The 23,930-nt window shown below is 40.0% G+C and overlaps 1 protein-coding gene across 1 annotated transcript in view; it reads right to left on the bottom strand.

The window, feature by feature from the left end:
- ALMS1 (ALMS1 centrosome and basal body associated protein) overlaps positions 1 to 22,175 on the bottom strand; it is a 62,163-nt gene extending 39,988 nt beyond the window's left edge. The window contains 3 exon segments of the mRNA XM_078149251.1: positions 242 to 367; positions 11,848 to 12,020; positions 21,106 to 22,175. Coding sequence (XP_078005377.1) covers positions 242 to 323 — 82 coding nt within the window. The 5' untranslated portion in view covers positions 324 to 367; positions 11,848 to 12,020; positions 21,106 to 22,175.
- Positions 22,176 to 23,930: the final 1,755 nt, after the last annotated feature.

Raw genomic sequence — 23,930 nt, forward strand, 5'->3', positions numbered from 1 at the left:
AACAAGATCTAAAGTTCTCAATGCTTATCACCTAAGAACAACGCAGAACCGCGAGGATGAGGAGATAAAACAAAACGAGCTTCTTTCTTAGACAGACCCACTACCAAATGCCTCCACTGTTCAGCTATTTGAACCCCGATGAACAGTGTACAAAGAATACTGAAGTACTTCCAATCTTTACACTTTACCACGGGGAGCTAACGCCAACAATATTTTCATAAACCAAAGATCCACATACTACCTGAGTGGCTGCTCTCCAGAGTGGTCTCTGACTTGGCAACAGGATACTGGGATGGCTCCAATGAGCTTGGAACGTAGTACATTTCGGCACTTCCAGAAGGCTTGTAGGGCAACAGTGAAAGCTGAGCTGTAGGGACGGAAAGCATCATAGTGCAAGAGTGAAAAACAAAACATAAAATGGCGTAGATAGGTGGTTCAGTGGATAGAGCACCAGCCCTGTAGTCAGAAGGACCTGAGTTCAAATGCAACCTTAGACACTTACTAACTGTGTGACCTCGGGCAAGTCACTTTACCCCAAATGCCTCAAAAACAAACAAACAAACAAAAATATAAAGGGGGAGTTGGGGAAGGACAATCAGGAGGAGTTTTGTTCTGATCGCAAGGATGAAAAATATCAGGTACTCATAGCCTCGTGTTCTTCAAGTGCCTGAATATGGTGGCTCTTGCACACACAGGCTATGAGGGGAGGCAAGGCAATTAACTCTCTAAAGATTAATTTCTACATCTGTCAAATAGGGGATAATAACATGGGGACTCTATGGCTCAAACAGTTGTTAGGAAAAAAAGAAAAAATAAATCTTACATTGCTATGTAAATTGGTGTTATTATAATTATAAAAGACTATTATTAAATCACCCACAACCAAACTATATCATACTAGATAAAAAATAAAAGATTAATACAACAGATCTGAAAATTCAAAACTAGAAGCAAAGACACATAATAAACTCGTGATTTATATAACCAATATCACAAAACAAAGAAGGCATCACTTATTCAATTTCTGTTGGAAAAACTGAAGAGCAGTAAGATGAAAAATGGGATTAGATTTACATTCCACCTCATATTCCACAATACATTCCAAAGGGATCACTGATCTAAAATACTAAACTGGAACTATGATCCCATCAATTTGGATGTTCTTTGCAATAATGCACATCCCAACCCATCCGTCCTGAGCAACTCTTTTCTAGGGTCCTTTCTGAGGCTCCTCACAGGAGGCCACTCAACATCCAAGGGGCCTGCCTGGCTTTCTTCAGACACTGGGGGAATACAAGTGGGGCGCCTCAGGGGAGCCACATTTTGACTCCTCCTCTTGCCAAAGTCTATCTTCTTTTTCTATCATACACTTCACTGATAACATCCCTTGTCCTCATTTCTCTTTGAAGGTGCTCACATGTCAGTGACAGCTCACACCCACCATGGGCCTCGCCACTGCCCCCCACATGATTTCCACTTTCCTTTTTTTTTTGGCGAGGCAATGGGGTGAAGTGACTTGCCCAGGGTCACACAGCTAGTAAGTGTCAAGTGTCTGAGGCCAAATTTGAACTCAGGTCTTTTTGAAGCCAGAGCCAGCGCTCTATCCATTGCGCCATCCAGCTGCCCCACCACTTTCATTTCTTTAGAACTATTGTGTTCTATGACTCACAGCTTTATGCCAGAAGCATGTTGGTATTCAAGAGAAAAGAACCAAGGAAAATATAGGAAATGACACAAATAGTAGTAACTAATTTATAAATTAGAATATAATTAAATGGTATATCTGTGGCAATGATGGACAGGTGGAAAACTTTTACTATTAAACAGATAAATCATAGCAGACAAAATAAAGGGACATGATTATACAAAACTGAAGCACATTTACACAACAAAAAGAATCTCAAGTAAAAAGGAAACCCATCAGAAGAAAAATCTTTGCTAAAAATGTTATTGATAAAAGTCCATCTTGTCAAAATCTGGGAACTGAAATGAAATTTTAGCAATCATATCCATTTTCCAAAGATAAGTGGTTAAAGAATATGAACAGGCAGTACTCAGAAGAAGAAATGAAAATTACTAACTTAACCAGCTAAATTTAATAATTAGAAATATGTAAAAAAAACTACTTAAACACATCAACATGACAAAGACACTTTTAAAAATTCAGTGAAGCAATATTTACATTGGCAAAAAACTAAACACCGCACAGGGTCAATGATTTGGAAAGTCAGTTTTTTTAGCATAAATGAAATATTGTTTGTTTAATTTATTTTTATTAAGACAGCCCCGTGTTTTAACCCATCACAATGTTTTGTTTTGTTTTTTTATAAGATTCTGTCACCCAACATTTACAAATTTGATAAGAATGCCATCTAAGATAAGCATTTCCAAGTCATTAATAATGCTAAACAAGCTGAAGTATAAATAAGTCCCATTTTATAGCATTCCAAAAATAAATATTTCTTCTATGAACCTTCCACAAGCAGCATTCAGTCCAAGAGAAGCCATTCATCGGTTATGAGTTTGACTGTAGTTCTTAAGTACTATTCTGAAGACATGATTATCCTGTCATTGTGAAACACTTTTAATACTCCTATGTACTCAGTCTACAACACCATAATTGCTGCTCATGTTAATAATAATGGCTGTGCAGAAACAAAAGATGGTGAAATGCCTTCTTAGTCATCAAACAATATGATGATATGCACTTAGCATCCAGATGATACAGTACATGTCATTCAAACTAATTTACTGATAACTTACAATACCTATATGGTATACATAGCTTCCTATTACTCCAAATACTTAAATAACCAACCAGATCTTTCTGGTCTCCAATTGTGATGAGTATACGGAGATTCTGATGCACCATTTGTCACTGGCAAAGCGGAGTTAAATATTTTTTCTTTTAGCATCTCAGATTTTCAGCATTTTCCCACCCCATGTCATTAAGTGATGGGACTCTTCAAATGAATACTATCCTCAAGCATGTCTATACCACTAAGATCACTAAATATTAGAGCCCGTATGTAGGGGGGGAGAAGGAGAGAGAGAAAGCCTATCAATAAAAAAGATAAGTGAGCCAAAAAAGTACCTAAGAAAAACTCAAATTAGGGCTTTATAACTCTGAAGTTGGCATACAATAACATAGAAATTAAAATTCCTCTCAACACCCTGGTTAATGTAACAACAGAATGCATATAAAGAAAGTTATAGATACAACATACTGGAATTTATGGAATAGTAACAAAGTTTTACATAAATGAAAATGTAAAAACTTTAAGTATCTATCAGTAAAAAAGAAAAAGAGATATAATAAATTCTCTACCTAAGGCACTTTTAAGAAGTCTGAAAAAGATAGCTTGCATAATTTCTGCCTTTCTGAATTTATGTCGGGCTTCTCTATAATTATACTTTAAATTTCTGTGAATGTTCCATGTGAACATTCCCTGCTTCTCTTCTTGAACTCATTCTCTCCTGTGTGTGTGTGTGTGTGTGTGTGTGTGTGTGTGTGTGAGTGTACTAATTCTAACATATTAACTAAGCAGTACAAATCTGTGATTGAATTACTATCAATCTTTGTATTGATTTTGTCATATTCCATTAATGGATATTGAGGTCTCCTACTATAATATGCTTTTGTCTGCTTCCTGATTTGTTGATAACCTTTTTTCAATATATTTAACCACTAAGTTATCTGGGACACATAAACTGAGAACTATTAAAAACTAGTTATTCCTTTCTATTTCCACTATTTAGTGAAAGCCTTGTCTACTTCCTTCAATGTTTTCCAATTTGAATTCTACTCTGTCAGATACTAATACTACCCATTTATGATTTTTTTTTAAATGCAGTAGCATCACATAGACCTAACCTGTTAATTTACACCTAGGTACATATTTTTATATTAAACGTCTTTCCTATAAGCAAAATAATAATAGATCTTGTTGTGTGAACTATTCTACAATTCTACAATTCTCTTAGAATGGGAAAATTCAGCCCATTTACATATATTGTTAGAATATATTTAATGTGCCTCCTAAAGTTTTCCTGTAATTATTACTAAAGTTAACTAGAGGAAGTGAAACATTCTTAACCTTAATTCTTAATTTATTTTTCAACTATTAAAATATTCAATGAAAAATATTATTGTTTGTTAAAGTATTAACTCTTATACTTCCCTGAAGCTTAACTAAAGCTTAAGAAATCTTCCCCTTGGAACTTCCAACTCTTTCCCTTTTTCTCCTATGTTTTTAATATTGTTTGTCATCTGTTAGATTTTTATTAGCAATTTTGAAGATATCTAAACGCACTTTCACTTTAATTTACCAATTTTGTTATTGATAATGCATTTTAAATGAAACTTATCTTGATTGTTTCTATCATAGTTAAAAATAATTTCTTTTTTACATCCACACAAGTATGCACATGCATAGATATGCAAACACACATACACATACATGTATGTACACATGCATGTTTTAAGTTTTAATTGTATTAAGTAATAGGCAAAATACATTATTGATCTTAAGTACTTATCATTTGGTCAGTTGCGATTTATTTATGAACTAATTACAGGGAGCACATGAAGCAGAAGGACTACTGAATTTAGAGTTAGGGGGTCCCACTTCAAATCACAGCCAGCCCCAAGAAATAATTGTGCCATTACCTTGAGAAAGTCACTTCTCCGTGGACCTCAGTTTCCTCCTCTATAGATATGAACACTGCAATAGGTAACGTCACATTCCTTTCTGTTCTAAATTTATGATCCTCTGATCTTTTCCACTGAAGAATTTGTTGATAAATTCTTCCAGGTCATGTCCATCTAAAGAAAATTTTATTTTCCAAAAGCATAGATATATTTGCCAAATGTGTGGCTGGGGGAGGGGGAAATGAGGGGAAATACTACTTTTAAAAAGTGCTTCTATATGTATTTGTCCAGCTTTGTTTGACATTATTTATAAATTGTTTCTTAAAAACAGCACCAATAACCATTCTCTCAGAAACCTGAAAGTTTCCATAAGTATTATCCTCCTTTATGTCCATGTTAGCTGGCTAATTATTATCCCCATTTTCCAGATGAGGAAACTGAAGCTTAAGTAACATGTCCAAGATCACAAAGCTAGTAAGCCCTGTATTGATCTAATTGACATTTTGAATTTTAATTTCTCTTCAAAAAAAATTTTTTTCTTAGTATTTCAGAAACATTTTCTTTGTAATTCCAGATATCCAATTATATACCTTGGCGAATCAACTTTAGGATTTCTCATGCCTCAGCATTTTCTCTACCTGCAGGGTGGAGATTGTCCATTCAGAAAAGTTTTCTCTGATTTAGTACTGAATATGATGTCGTTCTAGGAAGCCAATGATTCTGACGGCTGCAATTCTGTGACTTGGAGCTACACAGTCATTTTGTTGATTTTCCACTTCTATTAACAATGGGTCTTGTCCTTCAACTTTATTTTTATTATCTGTAGAGCACTGTACAACTTCTTTTATTATTATCTGGCATTTACATCGATGATTTTAGTTCTTTCAAATGTCATTATGCAATCTCCTTATTTTTTCATCTCTTCTTCAGTTTTTAAAAACAAATTTAAAGGTTCCACTTAATTCCTTCAATACACTTATCATTCAGCTTATCACTCAGAATTTCTCCAACTGCATCCACTGATTACCAACTTATGTTTCCAAAGGAATTTAATAACTGCAGACTTAATAAGAAATGACAAATTAATTTTTATAATTCATGTATTAACCAAAGAAAATGCCATGGGGTTTTGCTTCTCTACAAAACTAGAGAAAATATACATAGAAATAAAAGCACGTAAGAATATCAAGCGTCCCAATGAAAAGAAACAGAAAATGAAGGTCCTTCACTCTCAGACTTTTAACATTTTAGAGTTATCAACAAATATAGCTTATATTGGGCAAAAAAAAAAGAGAACAGGACATAAAGATTAGACATCTAACCATATCCATACAAAAGGCTTACTTGAGAAGCTTTTAGAAAATAAAAGCTGAAAAAGATTTAGTACTCATATAAATATACTAGGAAAACTTGACTGTAAATTGGGGGGGGGGATTGAGAGGAATGAAAAGTACTTGGACCTCTACATTATACACTAGCAATCCCAGGATAATATCCCACTTGACTTGACTGAGAAATTTTAACTTTTTTAAAATAAACTCAATAAAAAATAGGAAGAAATGGTACAAATATTCATACCAATTGCGGACAGCACTGGATTTTTTGATCCAATAAATGAATCTTTAAAGTACAGAAAAGGGAAATAATAAAAACAAAGTGAACAAAATAGGGAAAGGATAAAAATTATTATTTCTTTCAAAAAATTAAATTGGTAAACCATTGGCCCAATTAATTAAGCTCCTCATGAAAAAAATCTCACAAACAAACAAATTCAGGAATTTAAAAGAATGTATGTCAACACAGCAATCTGCTTTCTACTTAGTATGGGCACACTCCCTTGAACAACGGGAACCACAGCAGTGGTGACCAGTCGACCACGGTGACTCTTCTCCACAGGCTTTGCTAAACTAGTCACAGAAGGTCTGTCAGCCCAACATGCTGTGACAACTTAAAATCGCCTGGGCCTTAAAGACGCAGGCAGCCTTCCCCTTCTCTGTCATCCCCACCATGTGACCAGCCAGTCCACTGCACAGTCATACACTTCTCTGATGACGCTGTCCTTTACAAACACGGTGGAGAATTAATTTACACGGAGGAGCAAATGTGGCAGTTTACTCATACCCGTATTAACTCTCTCTCTCAACCTCAACTTCAATTTTTTGGAATATTTAATAACTGAAAACTACATATCACCCAAATAATAAAGTGTTTAAACGACATCTTTACTTTTTTCCCAGCAGAGAGAGAAAGAACTACAGGAGAGAAATGAGGAACATGCAATAAGATATGGTTAATGTGCCTATTTTGTGGAACCCTCCTTTGTTACAAAGGATAATTTTTTGTTTGTTTGTTTTGTTTTGGCTAGGCAGTGGGGTTAAGTGACTTGCCCAGGGTCACACAGCTAGTGTTATGTGTCTGAGGCCAGATTTGAACTCGGGTCCTCCTGAATCCAGGGCCGGTGCTCTATCCACTGCGCCATCTAGCTGCCCCTACAAAGGATAATTTGACTGGGGACAGGAGCTAATTGAGAAATAAAAGTGGTGTGAAAAAATTAAGAGGCAAAAATAAAACATTAAGAAAGTAAGATGGTTTTTGTTTCAGACATCTACCAGCACTAAAGCTAAAGTACAATTTCCCAAAGCTAATCGAGCTGGTTATCATCTCCTGTTCAATACCGATCCTACAACATCATTCACTGGCCTTCATTCAGTTCAAGCTTTCTTCTAATGGACAAGTTCAGACAACGTTCTTCAACAAATCGCAGTTTACACAGTAACTATCTTCCTATCACTTGGTTTTCATTTTTTGAGTGATCACGACTCGTGCAGGAAGCTCTGGGTTGCTCCCAGCTTTGACACCAGCTGCCAAATGGAGGTCCTCATCACCTATACATGCAATCTCTCTGTGACATGACCTCTGCAGTGGATAGACTCCAGGGCTGAATGGCTAGCTGCACAAGCCGGAAGCCAGCAAGCTCCAGGAGCTGAGACCCTCCAGACACACCTGAAGCCTCCAGCCTCCAAGGGCACAGGGCAGAGAGCCCAGGACAACACTCTGACCACACAGAGGGAGGCTGAGAGGCAGAGAGGCTTCACAGGACAGCACGATGGTGACCTCAAATGGTCCAGAGGAAGGTCCCCAGGGGAAGGGGGTCACAGGTTCTTGCACTCAGAAAACCACAAACTGACATTATCCAGGCTGCCCTTCCATTAGGTTCGGGCTACAGGGCCACACTTGGGCATCTGGGACAAAAGGAAGCCACTGAGTCAGAGTCAGGACCAAACAAGGTCTGACAGCCACCTGTGAGACAGAGGTCACCCCCACACACAAGCCCAAACCAGCAGCGGAGGCTGGAGCTGCAAGTAGGTACAGGAAAGCACTGCACACACTAAAGCAGCATCCGAGTCCAGACATGCTTGTGAGACGAAAATCACAGGAGCAGAGTAACCCCACCACAGCTATCTGCACAGTCCCAGCAGAACAAATGGCTGCGCTGCCTCCACCACTAGGGCCGGCACCATCACCCCCCACCCCACTATCATTACTAGTAACACCACACCACCTCCTCTACTGCAACCACTACTAATGATAACAATAATGATTAGCATAATGTGGGGGACAACTGAAAGTTTCTCACATAAAATGGAAGCTATGCTCCAAAAATGTAGCAAGGCTTTAGCATGAGCTGGCCCTAAGTTTCACTTTCCTGTAAATCTTATGTTTGGGGGAAAATAAAGTCCTATACCAGCTGCCCCCCCCCTTGTTTTGTAACCACTACTCCGCCCTTCTCTTTGCCAAATAAGGCAATCTGCTAGCTTCCAAGCTTGTTTTGGGTAAAATGTATCTCTTAGTTCTTGGGTAAAGTGGTTTGTCTCTTACCTCAGCCAATGGGGATAAAGAGACTGCGGTAAACAAGGGGGGGGGTTCTTAGAGCTGTTTGTCTAAGGGTCTATAACCGCTGGTTTGCTGCTTGGATCCCGCCTCCCTACTCCAGTCGGCCCTGGGTAGGTGGTGTCTAATTCTCCCGCAACACTTGCTAGAAGAAAACTTATGTTTCTACTGAGAGAAACCTCCGAATTTTATTTGGGTAGGTGGTCTCAATCCCACTCACATACAAAGCACTTCTCATGGTTATCTCATGGGATCTTCACAAAAGCCTTGTATGGTAGGTACTCTTCTAGTTAAAGACTGTCTTACGTATTCAAGGGTATATATCTTGTTTTTTTTTTAAAAAATGAGGCTTGATATTACAAAAGCCACTGGAAAGTCTCATTGACAACTGTGAAGTTCTATGAGAAGCTGCCAGGTCACCTGGATTTTTGACCTTGACAAGTTATAAAATCTTACCAGCTTTGTGAAAGAAGCTGCAAGAATATATGACAATAATTTGGTTTAAAGTGGAACTAAGCTTGCCCTCAACCCCCAGCACACATTAACCTGCAGCCAAAAAAAAATGCAGACAGACGGGGGGGGGCAAGAGAAGGAAAGGAATTTATTAAGTGCCTACTATGTGCCAGGCACACAGTGCTTGCGTGACCCTCACAACCACCCCAGCAGGTTATCAAATGCAACATAAATACAAAATTTAATGTATCTCCATTTTACAGTGAGAAGACTAAGGCAATCAGAGGTGAAGTGACCTGCTTAGGGTCACAGAGGCCTTCCTCATTGTAGACCCAGCACTTTGTGTACTATGGCACCACCAACTGACTGAAAGTTAGCTTATAGTAATGATTTCTATGATGACCTGTCTGACCACTCATTATGAAATCGATAAAAACTGACTGGACAGATTGCAAATCAATTGTTGTATGTTAGAATTACATCTCTGAGCTAACTAGGGATCAAGAGACTCCGGTTCATAAGAATTGGTTCTGTTATTTTCTTTCCCCCTAGAAACTGATTAGAGAGTAAGATGTCCAGACTAACAGCAGACAATGCCCTTCTGGATTCTGAGTGCACTGCCACGCATTCACCTCTGTGAAAATTCCCAAATGAGCTGATTTTCTTAATTTCAAATGATTGTCTTATGCACCAGGATGTATTAAACTGGGGGGTGGGGGTGGGGGGGACTCAAAGCTTTTAGCATAGTCTTGTATAGCCACTAGCATCATTAAGCCTAAGGATGTAGGGATAAAGGACCCTACTCCTACATTTAAATTTTTCTGAATTTGTAGCCATTACTGGTCTCAACTTCCTAACCTAGGAAACTAGGACAAATCATTTCTTACACTTGCCATCTCCATGATCACTGGTCTACAAGTTATATGTTTGTGCATAAGCTTAGGTCCTTACAGTCTCACAGTCTTTCTGCCTGAATAACTCTTCCCTCTCCCATGATATAAAGATAAGGGGCAGCTAGGTGGCTCAGTGGATAGAGCATTGGCCCTGCATTCAGGAGGACCTGAGTTCAAATCCGGCCTCAGACACATAATACTTACTAGCTGTGTGGCCCTTGGCAAGTCACTAAACCCCATTGCCTAGCAAAACAAAACAAAACAAAGAAGCAAATGACAACCAATGCACTGATTTGCTCAGTCTGAACCTGTACATCTCATTCATGATATAAAGATAAAATACATCCTCAAATGCTTTCCTTCTACCACATCTCCCATTTTGATGAATGAATACTTGTCACAATCCTCCACCATACTGCACCAAAAGATTTTACAAACACCTCTATCCAAGGAAGCCAACGAACAAGTGACCAATCTGGAGCGCTAGGACTCGGATCTGACTCCCAACTCTGCCACTGCCCATGTGGGTGCCTGTGGTCGCCACTTCCCCAATGCAGTCTGTGGAGGAGGAGGCTTGGCCTAGAGGATCTCCGAGGACTGTTCCAACTATAATTTTTACAGGCAGGAGGCAGTCCCTGCTCCAAGTCTTCTCTCTGCAGACTAACCATCCCCGCTTCCTCCGTGTGATCCTCGCAGGACGTTATCTTCACCGTCCTGCCTGTTGTCCTCTGGACAGTCTGCAGTTCTCTTCTCAGTGCACTTGATGAGGAATATCACCGCCTTCTCCTTGGCAGCTCCCTAAAACAAACCCCTTCATTTTCCTCCGATTTTTTTCTGTTTCCTAACCAAGCCTGTTCCAGCTGACAGATTGTGAAGCTGATTCTGTGGGACTCTGGTGTAATACTGCACATGTACTGCAGGTACATTTTCTTTCCTTTAGCCCATAGTTCTAGCCTCTCAAGATCTCCCTCGATAATGATAACTTCTTCACCCTCTGCTACTGGACGAGCATGCCATCTATGCCCTAATCCAAGTCATGGATAAGAATGCTCAATGGTCCCAGGCCAAGCACAGGCACCAGGGGTATATCACGGCACATCTCCTGCCACATTCACAACGACTCTGAGTACAAGCAATCAAGCAGCTCTAAATCCCCCGACAGAATTCATTAATAGACAAGGAAACAAGACACACTGAAAAGGAGAAAAAGAGCAGCAGGATGGCATCTGGAAAGTGGCCCGGGGCTTTGAACACTTCACAAGATGCTCCCCCAGCAGAAACAACATGTTCCCATTGATGCGGTCTGATCTCTAGAGAAGGAGAATTACTGGGGGCCCAAAGGGCAATGGAGAAGCGCACAGTGTGTGGAAGGAGACTACGGCATCGTTCTAATGGTAATGTATAGGCAAGAAGTCATGAGTACTCTCTCTCGAAATTCCTATGTACATATGTATGTATATATGTATGTATGTATTTATTTCTGTGCACATTATATCCGCAGTAATCTAAGTTCCTGCAGGATATGAAAGGTTCGGATTTTTTGTCTTTCTATCCCTAGCACAGCACTGTACCAAATAGAACTTAGTGTCTGTCAAACCGAACTGAAATGAATCACTGAAAGACCAACCTGTTTAAATACAAGATCATCACCAATCCTGGTATTCAGTGATCTGTGATCGCATGTTGAGGGATGACCAACACTAACAGAATGAATAAATCACACTCTCTTAATAACGTAAACAACGTGCACTAGATCCTATTATTCTTGAAACTTGATTGTACTGCCAACTTTTAAAAGACAAAGAAACGAGAAGACAAAACTTCAAAGCTCCTCTTGCCCTGGTCATCACAAATCTCCAGGAGGACTCAGAAGTGTAACGGCTGGTCTACTCATTATATATGGATACATACAGATTTCACATTTAAATGCACACACATAATAAAATCAAGCTTTCTTACCAGTTGGGCAATGAGATGGCTTGTTAAGGATGCTGTGAGCCTGAGAATTAATAATAATCTCGGATGAAAATGTGGTCTTCTCTGAACTCTCTGTTGTTATTTGAGTGATGGCATCCGACAACAGCTTGAGAGAAGTAACAGTATCTGCATTCCTGAAGTGATCTGATGGTCCACTAAACACAAAAAATGCCACACATGGTGAGACGCAACAGTATGCAAAACCAGTTTGTGTCTTTGGAAAAAGTCTATTTCATAAAAAAGTCAAGGTCAAATTTGATGACATCAGCATCAAGAGGTTACCCCACCCCCCACAATCCTCTGTTACTCTCTCTCACTCCACTATTTACCCAAACCCTTCTTGACCCCATTCATTTGCCCCTTCAGACAATAAGCTGCAAAATGTATTTAATCTACATAAAAAGAAATATTTCAATGTGAACTGAAATTATCTTTTCTTAGAAACAGAATTCCAATTGATTAAAGAACCAAGACAGACAAAATGAGGGCTGAAAGTATTCTGGAGCAAACTGTTCCAGTTCCTCTATCACAAGACATAAATAATAAAATGTTACAAAAACACACTGGAAGTAAACACTCACTTTGTACTGGAGTGTTCAGGAGAAAGTGCTCTGTAAACTTTAAAGAGCTAAATAAATGCAAGTTATTATTACTTTTCATTAAGGATATGGCATCTGAGCTAGGATTTCAAGGCTATAGGCATGATTTTAATCTCACTCAGTTATCAAACATTTATTAAGGACTTTGTGAGCTCAGCACTATGCTAAGTGCTATCCTTGCCCACAAGAAGCTTCTGATCAAATTGGGATAGGGGAAGGAAGGCACAATAACATATGCAAATAGGTACTTGCAAGCTAATTAAATAGACCATTTAAGGTAACCTTACAAAAAAAGGCACTGGGGGGGCCTACCTAGACAGAAACGGCCTCCTTCAGAATGTGGTGTTAAAACCTCGAATCTTACAGAATGCCAGAGTTTCTAGCAAGCAACAAGCATTTTAATAAGAACCAACTAGGTTCCATGCACTGTACAATACACTGGGGAAATAAAGACCCCTACCCATCCCCCCCAAAAAAACAACAACAACTACAACAACATAGTCCCCACTCTCAAGGAGTTCACAGTCTAATAGGGGACATAACTTTCAAATAACTATGCACAAACTACACAAACAGGATAATTTGGAGAACCAGGGGAACCAAGAAAGCCTTCTTGCACAAAGCAGGATTTTAGGTGAAGCCTGGGAAGCCAGGAAACAGATAATAAAGAACAAGACTGCAGGCATGAGGGAGAGCTAGTGAAAATACCAGGATTTTAGGGATGGAGCTATTTGGTTGAGGAACAACAAGAAGGTCATGTATTGTGGGAGTCTAGTGAACCCCATGACTCCATCTTGTGACTCAATTCTAGATCTGGCTCTGTTCCCCTTTCTATTCAATTCTGGGTGCTGTCCAATTTCTGTCTTGTAAGAAAACAATTACAGGAATCTTAAGAAACATTCACCGCATTGTTTAAACCTTGCCCTGGACCACCTCTACTTGTTGCTTAGAGATCCTTAACTTAGAACTGAAGTTATGGTGACCAGAAACCCCATTAGATCCAAAGACAGATACAAGGAGTTTTTTAACAATTATACATCTCAAGCAATCTATGTGTCTTATTGGAAAAATGGCCATATACTGGTCAATCAGTTACTGTTTCCTTGTTCCTTTGACTGAAACAGACACTGTGGGGAGATGGGGGACAACACATCTCTTTTTCTGATTCAGGGAATTGTACCTGTTCGCTCTCTCCCCTCCCAACTCTCAAAATTCACTCACCCCCCCCTTCCAACCTGGAAAGCCCTTAATCTTTCCTGGATGTAGAATCAGATTATCTAATCTTGCATGCTGGTTTATATCCTGTTAATTGTTTTCTTTTCATGTATAAAAATCTGTTTCCCCCTGTATTTGGGGGCCACTGCAAAACTGAGGAAGGGGCCTGGTCCTGATTTGTTGGGGACTTGGCATGCATTGCTTCATAAACTGATATGCTCGAATCTTTGTTTCCTCAGTTATTTCAGATTTCACCCATCACAGTATCAATGGGTCACAAAGTCAGCAGAGGCAGGTAAGGTATAAAAAGACTGGAAAGGTAGGAGGGGGCCAGATTATAAAGAGCTCTAACAGGCAAAGAGATGATTTTTATATTTGATTGTGGAGGTGACTGGGGAGTCACTAGAGCTGACGGAATACAAGGGCTGACATGACCAGAGCCATGTTTCAGGAAGATCATTTTGATAGCTGGGTGGAAGATGGACAAGAAAGCAGAGACGCTTGAAACTGGGAGACCAACCAAAAGTCTACTACAATAGATAATAAAGGGTGGTAGCAATGACAGAGTCTCGAGAGAAGGGGGCATATCCAAGACATCAACAGACCGGTAGCTGAATGCACATGGGGACTGAGAACAAGCAGTGAAGGACAACACAGTGAAAGTTGACCACCCCATCCCCTGATGACTAGGGGAATGACAGTATCTTAAAGAGTAGCAGAGATTTCAAGAGGGAAGGGTTTGGTTAGGAAAGATAAGTTCAGTTTTGGATGTGATGAGTAAAGATGTCCATTAGGCAACTGGAGAAGTAAAAATGGGAGGTCAGGAGAAAGGTTAGGCCTAGATAAACAGATCTGATAATGTTAAGCATAGAAATCACCATCGAACCCATGGAAGCTGTTGAAATCACCAAATGAGAGTAAAATAAGAAAAGATAAGAGGACCCAGGACAGAATCTAATGTGTACAATTACATTTAGATTTCAATAAAAAAGATCAGGTCAGAGGAAGGGATACTTTAAGTAGTGAAAATGACACATGAAAAACAATGGAGATATGCATGCATGTGAAGCATTTCAGAGACAAGAAGCAATCTGGCTAAAGCAGACACTATGTGCTGGGAAGAAACAGGAAATGAGGTTGGAAAAGGCAGCTGGAACCAAACCATGGCAAGTGCTGGACTATGAAATTTTTACATTAGGAGATAGTAATGTGAATCTATTTTAAATTTCCAAGTGTATTCAGGAGCAGCAGCATCAATGCTATATTTTATGAAAATCAACCTGCCCCTAGCTGCAGGATGAAATGGAAGAACAGGCAAAGCACAGGACTAGTTATATGCAAATAGGAAAGAGCAAAAAACAAGGAAGACTTAATAGTTTTGAGCCTGGGTGACTAAATCATATAATTAAAATAACAATGAGCTGGGAACGTCAAGATAGCAGAATGAGAAGCAACAGAGCTTAGCTCCCCACAAATGCTAATCTACAATGGTTAAAAAATGTACCAGACCAAATTCTGATCAGAAAATCCAAGAAGCGAGTCATTTTTCTAGCCCAGGGAGGCAAATAGAAGGAACTACTGGAGACATATAAGATCTGGCCAGGAGAACATGAGGCAGCAGGGAGAATTCCAGTGGCCAAAGATACAAAGAGGGCTGAGAAAGGACACCACAGAAGGAAACACCAGACCAGAAAGAGATCCCAGGGGACCCCTGAAGTAGCTCTGGGTAGATCTGGCAGATCTGTCACTCATCACCTCACAGACCTAGGGTAAAGAGAAGTGCTCTCAAATGTGTTGGCCCCAGCTGTTCACTGAGCAAAGAACAAGTTGCAGAAATGTGGTTGTATGGGCTCTAATCCCAGGAGCAGAGCTGTGACTCAGTTCTAGCTTTCAACCCAGCACATAAGCCCACAATAAAACAGCCAGGAAGTAGTCTGAAATTAAAAGGGAGCCAGCATTTCATCTCTCCAAACCTGCAGAGCCTCACAGCAAGCAAACAGTGACTGAGTACAGAAACAATCTATAGAAACTCCCAAGGAGAGCCTCCAACCTGGGTCAAGAACTTACAGCACTCAGGGTCATGAAGAGGTGGACACCAATGATAGCATGAACAACAAAATTATTTGTTGCTGTTTCCTTCTAACCTTGTGTATATCTCTGTATTCAGAGATTCATTATTTGTTTACTTTTAAACAGGTGTAATGAAAATGTATTTTCTTCTGTGTTTTCTTCCCTCAACACCATTTTATATGTTTCAAAATGTCTTTGTATTCCTCATCTCTGCCACTTTTTAATGGGACAATATAATTTCATCTTCAGTGATATGCTACTATTTGTCCAGCCAAGGCCCAAGGCGTGAAACACATGGTGCACTCTCTGAATAACACTCCCAAGGGTGGCCTGAACAGACTAAAATGTAATTGGGAAATATTTAACAAAATAAATGAAAATGCACTTAAGCAAAGATAACATTATATTTCAAAACTAAGTCAATTTGCAGCTGCAGGGATCTTTACACAAGGTATGGTGGCCTCTGTTTCTTTCTGAGTTTGATGCTTGGGGACATATTAGTTGTTTCACAGTTTTCACTTTTTCTTCTTTATAATAACATCACAAAGCTATAGACCTCAGAGCAGGACCACCACTCAATCAAAGGGCACAATCACCCTTTACATGACATAAGGAAATGTAAGACTGGAATTCAAACCAGCTTCAATATTTATTAGCCAAATCATTTGCTAGTAAGTTACTTAACCTCTCAGCTTCGTTTCCTCTTTCTATAAAAAGGAAATAATAACCAACTGCAATGACAGCACTTTGTCAGGGTTTTTTACCCTCTTTGCAAAATTTATAGGTGTGGAGTTGTTTTCCTTTACATTTCACCGATTATTAGAGTTTTGGCAATTTTTTTGAGTGATTTTTAAAGTGTGTTTACTCCTTTGGAAATTATCTGTTCAGTCCATTAGAGAATGAACATTAACTACTCAATCACATACTAATATTTCTACATTCATCATAAAATTTTCATAAAGTTTCTTTTTTTTTTTATTTTGGATAACTTGTTTTTCTTGTGAAAAACTATTGTTGAGGGGGGCAAAGCTAAGATGGCAGAGTAAAAGCAGTGACTTGCTTGAGCTCTCCCCCAAACCCCTCCAAATACCTATAAAAAATGGCTCTAAACAAATTCTAAAGCAGCAGAACCCACAAAAAGACAGAGTGAAACAAATTTCCAGACCAAGACAACCTGGATGATTGATCAAAAAGATACATAGGGCCGGATGGGATGAGAAGCACAGCTCGGCATGGGCGCTCAGGCCTCAGAGGACTGAATCATGGGCAGCTGTGATGGACTCCAGACTTCTCAACCCACAAATGCCAAAGACAATTTAGAAGGTCAGTGGGAAAACTCTGTGTCAGCGGTGAGAGAGAGAAGCACAGTGGTCTCAGCTTCAGTCCCTGAGCCTGGCTCCCAGCAGCGACTGCTTCCTGAGCTTCTGGCCCACAGACTGAGGGGGAATCCAGTGGCTAATCAGAGGGGGATTGCAGAGATCTCCTTGCTGATGCAGGATTCTCTTGCTTTGCCCATGCTTGGATCTGGGTCACAGTCCTGGGTGGCGGTCCTGGGGCAAGGAGGAGCACTGGCGCGGTGGAGATTGTAGTGGCAGTGAAGACAGAATCCTCCACACAGTTCCAAGACAGAAAAGAGTGCTTGTGGTCACTCATAGACCAGAGCACAGGCCAGGAAAGAGTAAACACCTCACCCTTGATTACTACACCTTGGAAGAACTGGAAATTTATAGGTCCCTAGAAGTATCTCTGAAAACAGGTGAACAAAATCCCCAAAGCTTGGGACAATACATTCTCATTTGATCTTTTTTTTTTGTTTTTTTTTTTTTTAAGGCAATTGGGGCTAAGTGATTTTGCCCAGGGTCACACAGCTAGTAAGTGTCAAGTGTTTGGTCTGAGGCTGCATTTGAACTCAGGTCCTCCTGACTTCAGGGCCAGTGCTCTATCCACTACGCCACCTAGCTGCCCCGTCAATACATTCTCTACAATGGAAACAGACCCCTACCTTAACAACAAAAGAGTTTATAACTCAAGTAATTGGCTGGGATGATCATGGTCAAGCAGTGCAAAAAGAGTCAGACCACAGAATCTTACTTTGATGACAAAGAAGATCAAAACACGCAACCAGAAGAAGACAAAGAAGCCAAAGCTCCCACATCCAAAGCCTCCAAGAAAAATATGCATCAGTCCCAGGCCTTGGAAGAGCTCAAAAGGGATTTTGAGAAGCAAGTAAGGGAAGTAGAGGAAAAACTGAGAGTGATGCAAGAAAACCATGAAAAACAAGTCAACAGCTTGCTAAAGGAGACCCAAAAAATACTCAAGAAAATAACACCTTAAAAAAATAGCCTAACCCAAATGGCAAAAGAGTTCCAAAAAGCCAATGAATAGAATGCCCTAAAAAGCAAAATTGGCCAAATGGAAAAGGAAGTCCAAAAGGTTACTGAAGAAAATACTTCCTTAAAAATTAGAATGAGCAATTGGAAGCTAGTGACTTTATGAGAAATCAAGACACTGTAAAACAAATCCAAAAGAATGAAAAATAGAAACAATGTGAAATATCTCATTGGAAAAACAACTGACCTGGAAAATAGATCCAGGAGAGAGATTTAAAAATTATTGGACTATCTGAAAGCCATGATCAAAAAAAGAGCCTAGACATCATCTTTCAAGAAATTATCAAGGAAAACTGCCCTGATATTTTAGAACCAGAGGGCAAAATAGAAATTGAAAGAATCCACCAATCTCCTCCTGAAAGAGATCCCCAAAGGAAAACTCCTAGGAATATTGTAGCCAAATTCCAGAGTTCCCAGGTCAAGGAGAAAATATTACAAGCAGCCAGAAAGAAACAATTCAAGTACTGTGGAAACACAATCAGGATAACACAAGATTTAGCAGCTTCTACATTAAGGGACCAGAGGGCATGGAATATAATATTCCAGAGGGCAAAGGAGATAGGATTACAACCAAGAATCACCTACCCAGCAAAACTGAGTATAATCCTTCAGGGGAAAAAATGGTCATTCAGTGAAATAGGGGACTTTCAAGCATTCTTGATGAAAAGACCAGAGCTGAATAGAAAATTTGACTTTCAAATACAAGACTCAAGTGGAACATGAAGAGGTAAACAGGAAAGAGAAATCATAAGAGACTTATTAAGATTGAACTGTCTACATTCCTGCATGGAAAGACAATATTTGTAACTCATGAGGCCTTTGTCAGTATTAGGGTAGTGGGAGGGGAAAAAATTATATGTATGTATAGACAGACAGATAGATAGATAGAAGATAGATAGATAGATAGATAGATAGATAGATAGATAGATAGATAGATAGAGGGCACAGGGTGAGTTGAAGATGAAGGGGTGATATCTGGAAAATAAAATTAAGGAGTGAGAGAGGATTATACTGGGAGAAGGAGAAAGGGAGAGGCAGAATGGAGAGAATCATCTCACATGAAACAGACAAGAAAAGGCTCTTACAGTGGTGGGGAAATGGGGGAAGGTCAGAGGGAATGAGTGAGTCTTATTCTCATAGGATTTGGCTTAAAGAGGGAATAACATACACAATGGGATATGGAAGTCTATCTTACTCTACAGGAAAAATAAGGGGGGAAGGGGACAAGACAGTGGTGGGATGATAGAGGAGACAGCAGACTGGGGGAGGAGACAATCAGAAGCAAACCCTTTTGAGGAAGGACAGTCAAAAGAGAGAATAGAATCAATGGGGGGCGGGACCAGATAAAGGGAAATATACTTAGTTTTCTACAATATGACTACTATGGAAGTGTTTTGCTAGACTGCACATGTATAACCTGTATCAACTTGCTTGCCTTTTCAATGAGGGTGGGTGGAGAGGGAGGAAAAAAAACAAACAAAACAAAGCCCGGGCATACAGTTGTCCCTCCCCACCCCCACTGGTTAGTGCTTTCTCACTGTTGATTACTCTTGAATCACTTTTGTATACATTTTGTATCTATATTATAATGTATAAACTTTGTATCTAAATCATATCTCCAGAATAAGTCAATCAAAAAGTGTGTGTTAAGTGCCCACTATGTTAGGCACTATGTCAAACAGTAAGAAATACATATAAAAAGAATGAAATAATCCCTTCTCACAAGAAGCTAAAAGTCTCATGGGGAAACAAATAAACACATAAATATAGTATAAATATAAAGTGAATAAACACATTTGTGGTTGTTCAAAAAAACCCCTATTGTTTTCATACAATCAAGTCTATCAATTTTGTCTTCAATAATTTTTTTCTATTTATTCTATACAGAATTGTTCTCCACAAGTGAGAGAAACAGATTCATTTTCTTTCTAATTGTTTAACTGATATTTTTAAAATGTTTTTCAATTTTTGATCCAGTTGGAAGTAAGGTACAAGACAAAGAGTACAGCATTTAATCAGGGGAGTGAGATGTGAATCTCAATTCTGTCAGTGTGACTCTGGACAAATTGGTAGACCTCAGTTTCTATCTGTAAAAAGGAGGGTTTGATTAGATGAGCTACGTCTATGGCTCCTTCCAACTAAAATTCCTACGTCCAGTCAGTCCCACAACCTAAGCTGAGAGAACGTCAACTGCGTAAATGCATCTTGAGTCATTCATAGTATGGTAAATTATGATTCGAATGAAATGTGAGAGATGGACTCCAAAGGAAAAAATAGGAATAAGGAGTAATAATGAAGAAACACACAAGGGAAAGGGCAGGACTCAAAGGAATAATCTTAAATAATCTTACTCGAGGGCTGTGGCAGCGAACAATTACATGGGAAAGGGAAATCAGGTTCAGCTTTGTTACTTATTCCGGAGGATGCCAAGAATTTATACCACACAGGCCACAAAAGCACAATGTACCAACACTTTCAGTACACTGACTCAAAAGGAAGACTGGGCCTCTTCCACAGGTAAGAATTAAGAGTTCCAAGGCCGTCGTTTTGATCATGTGCATTCATTGTTTTCCATTTGTCCCTAACAGAGCCATCGGTCATTTTTGCTAACCAAGCAGAGAGCTTTGTAAAGTCTTGCTTGTCCACATTATAAAAAACATTCTCTATAGGAACCTGTTTCAACTTTTTCAACCAAAGAAATGCCTGTCTATCAGTAGTCTTTATTCTTTGCTGTCGAGGACACAATTCTTCCCCATTGCAAGGAGATGTTTAAAAGACAATTGCGACCAGCCCTATGGATAAAATATAACTACTAACTGCTCTCTCTTCATGAAGTTAGTGAACCACCTAACACACTTGAATTCCTGACAAAATAAATTATTTTCCCTTCTTCCCCATTAAGTGAGGTCTACTCTAATATTCTTTATAACTTTAATCAGCTCGCCTGGTATTACCAGGGGACTTACCAGCCTTGACTGCTCTGGACTCCTTTAGAATGTGCACAAGCATCCAAATCTGAAACACTGACTTGGGTCTGCCTTGAAAGGGATTCTGAGGGCCGGCTGGTCTTGTGACGTGTACAATTTGAAAATTCTTTTTCATCCAGTGACGGTGTAATGGTCAATTCTTGAGAGGCTGGTTCCAATGGCACAAGAGATCTTAACTTGGAGGCACATGTCTTAACAGTCAACGCATCATTAAGTCTTGTTCTAGCCCCACCATCCAATGCATGCTGTCTTTTCTCTGGGGTCTCACCATCCGGGATGGCGTTAGAGGCCTTGGGAGACAGAGTTATACGAAGGTAAGAGATTGCTCTTTGCTTTGGAGATGAAGATAAGGAAGGGGCAGGTGACACCTGTCTCTGTGGAGTGGGGAGTCTGGATGGCCCGTGATGCTTGACTCTGCTTGCACACACGCCACATTAGAAGAAGGCGGTTTTTGCTCCAGCTGATCCTCCTTTCCCACTGGACTATCCGGATGTTGTGAAAGAGGAGTCTGTGAGGAGTGTCCAGGACCCGCCTTGCTATCTGCAGGTGAGACATTCCTGGGTTGATGATGCCTTCCTTGCTCCTCAGGGGAAATGCCAGAAGGGAATTCGATGAGGAAGTCTACGCCTTTCTCTGTGACTCCAAGTGCCTTGGGACTCGAGCCTCTGGCGAGGTCTTGGTGCTCCTTGATGCTGGCCAGAGGCATAGCTGCTGTTGTTGGCTCCTTCTCTTGAAAACCTTTTGCAGTAGCAGACAGATCAAAGGACACCCGATGGGGGTGATACCCTGCGAGCACTGGATCTTTCTTTAGGCTGCTCGCCAGCATTCTGTTGGAAGTCAGGACAGGGTTCTCGGACACCGGCATGGAAGGTCTCTGTGCGCCAACAGGAGGGCTTTGTCCTTGGTCTGCCTGGACCACAACCGGAGCACTGGAGATGCACTGGGAGCGCTTGAGGGCCTCGGAGCAGAATTCAGAGGGTGGACGAGACGAGAGACTGACGGGTTCTTGAGAGGACACGGCAGCGGATCCCACCAGAGTCTCCATCTCTTCATGGAATGACCTTGGAGTCGCTCCTGTTAACATAATGAGACTCAGATATGGAACCTGGAAATGGCTGGTGACTTCCTGACCTAGAAAAGCTCCAAGCTTTCAACTGAGAAGTTTGGACAGTTGACTTTGCATGGCTGCCACACCGCGTACTCCAAGATGCTGTCGACTGTCTTTGGCTCATCTCTGAAGACTCATTAGATCTAAAACCTTGAGAAGGGCCACCAAATTGTTCATTAGTCATAGTTCTGAAGCAGGCTTCTTCGTGAGTCTCAATAAAGAGATGATTACATGTTTCTGAGACATTTCCTATCCCCACTGGACACGGTAAATCCTAAGAAAATACAAAAGCTTAATTAAAGTAGTTCAAAACTGCTATGTGAAAAGCAACTTATTCTCTAAGATGTGACATGACTGTAATGAACATTTCACCATGGGGCAGCTAGGTGGTGCAGTGGATAGAGCACCGGCCCTGAAGTCAGGACCCAAGTTCAAATCCACCCTCAGACTTGACAGTTGACACTAGCTGTATGACACTGGGCAAGTCATTTAACCCCAAATGCCTAAAAAATTTAAAAAAAAATTAAAAAAAAAATTTCACCACACACAGAAAAGGTGAGACAAGACACAGCACAAATATCAGCACATATGAGCTTTGACAGACCAGCCCCTCCTCCTACCACTAGAAAAGATAAAAAAAATCATAGAGTTAAAGGTGGAAGGACCTTAGAGATCACCTAGTTCCAAACTGTCATTTTACAGAAAGAAGAAATGAAGAGCCCAGTTAGAAAAAGTTTACACAGAGAGAGAAAGGGCACAGGAATGAGTCAATTATATTGGGAAGACCAAAAAGAAAAACAAATGAAATGGTGAGAAATAGGGATGCACTGGGAGAAAGGAACAACGGGAGAAATTACTTCACATAAAAGAGGCATACGAAGAGTTTACAGTGAAAGCGAAAAAAGGGGGAATGCTTGAACCCCACTCTCATCTGAACTGGTTCAAAGAGGGGAGACTATATACACACATTCAGTTGAGTATGGAAATATATTCCAATCAATTAGGAGGGGAAGTGTTAAGAGAGAAAGCAGATTAAGAGGCAGTGGTCTTGGGGGCAGCTAGGTGGCACAGTGGATAGAACACCGGCCCTAGAGTCGGGAGGACCTCTGTTCAAATTTGGTATCAGACCAGACACTTGACACTTACTAGCTGCATGACCCTGGGCAAGTTACTTAATCCCAATTTCCTTGCCAAAAAAAAATGGCTGTGGTCTGAAGTAAAACAGACTTTTGAGGAGGGTCAGTGTATAAAGAAAGAGAAGGAAGAAGAAAATAGGATGGAGGAAAAATACAGTTAGTAATCCTAGCTGTGAACATAAATGGCATGAACTCACCCATAAAATGGAAGCAGATAATAGAATGGATGAGGAATCAGGATCCACAATACATTGTTTACAAGAAATACATTAGAAACAGAAAAACACAGTTAAAATAAGGGGCTGCAGGAGAATTCATTATGTTTCAGCTGAAATTAAAAAAAAAAGGCAGGGTAACAAGCATGATCTCATTGAAAAAGCAAAAAGAGACCTAACTAAAAGAGAACATCAGGGAACCACATTTTGGTAAAAGGAACCACAAGCAATGAAGTAAAATCAATTCTAAACATATATGCACCAAATGGCATAACATCCAAATATTAAAGGAAAAGTTAACTGAGTTAGGAAGGAAATAGACAGTAAAACTACACCAGTAGCAGA

The sequence above is a fragment of the Phascolarctos cinereus genome, unplaced genomic scaffold (genome assembly GCF_003287225.1).
Source record: "Phascolarctos cinereus isolate Bilbo 61053 unplaced genomic scaffold, phaCin_HiC Scaffold_2;HRSCAF=192, whole genome shotgun sequence".
NCBI lineage: Eukaryota > Metazoa > Chordata > Mammalia > Diprotodontia > Phascolarctidae > Phascolarctos > Phascolarctos cinereus.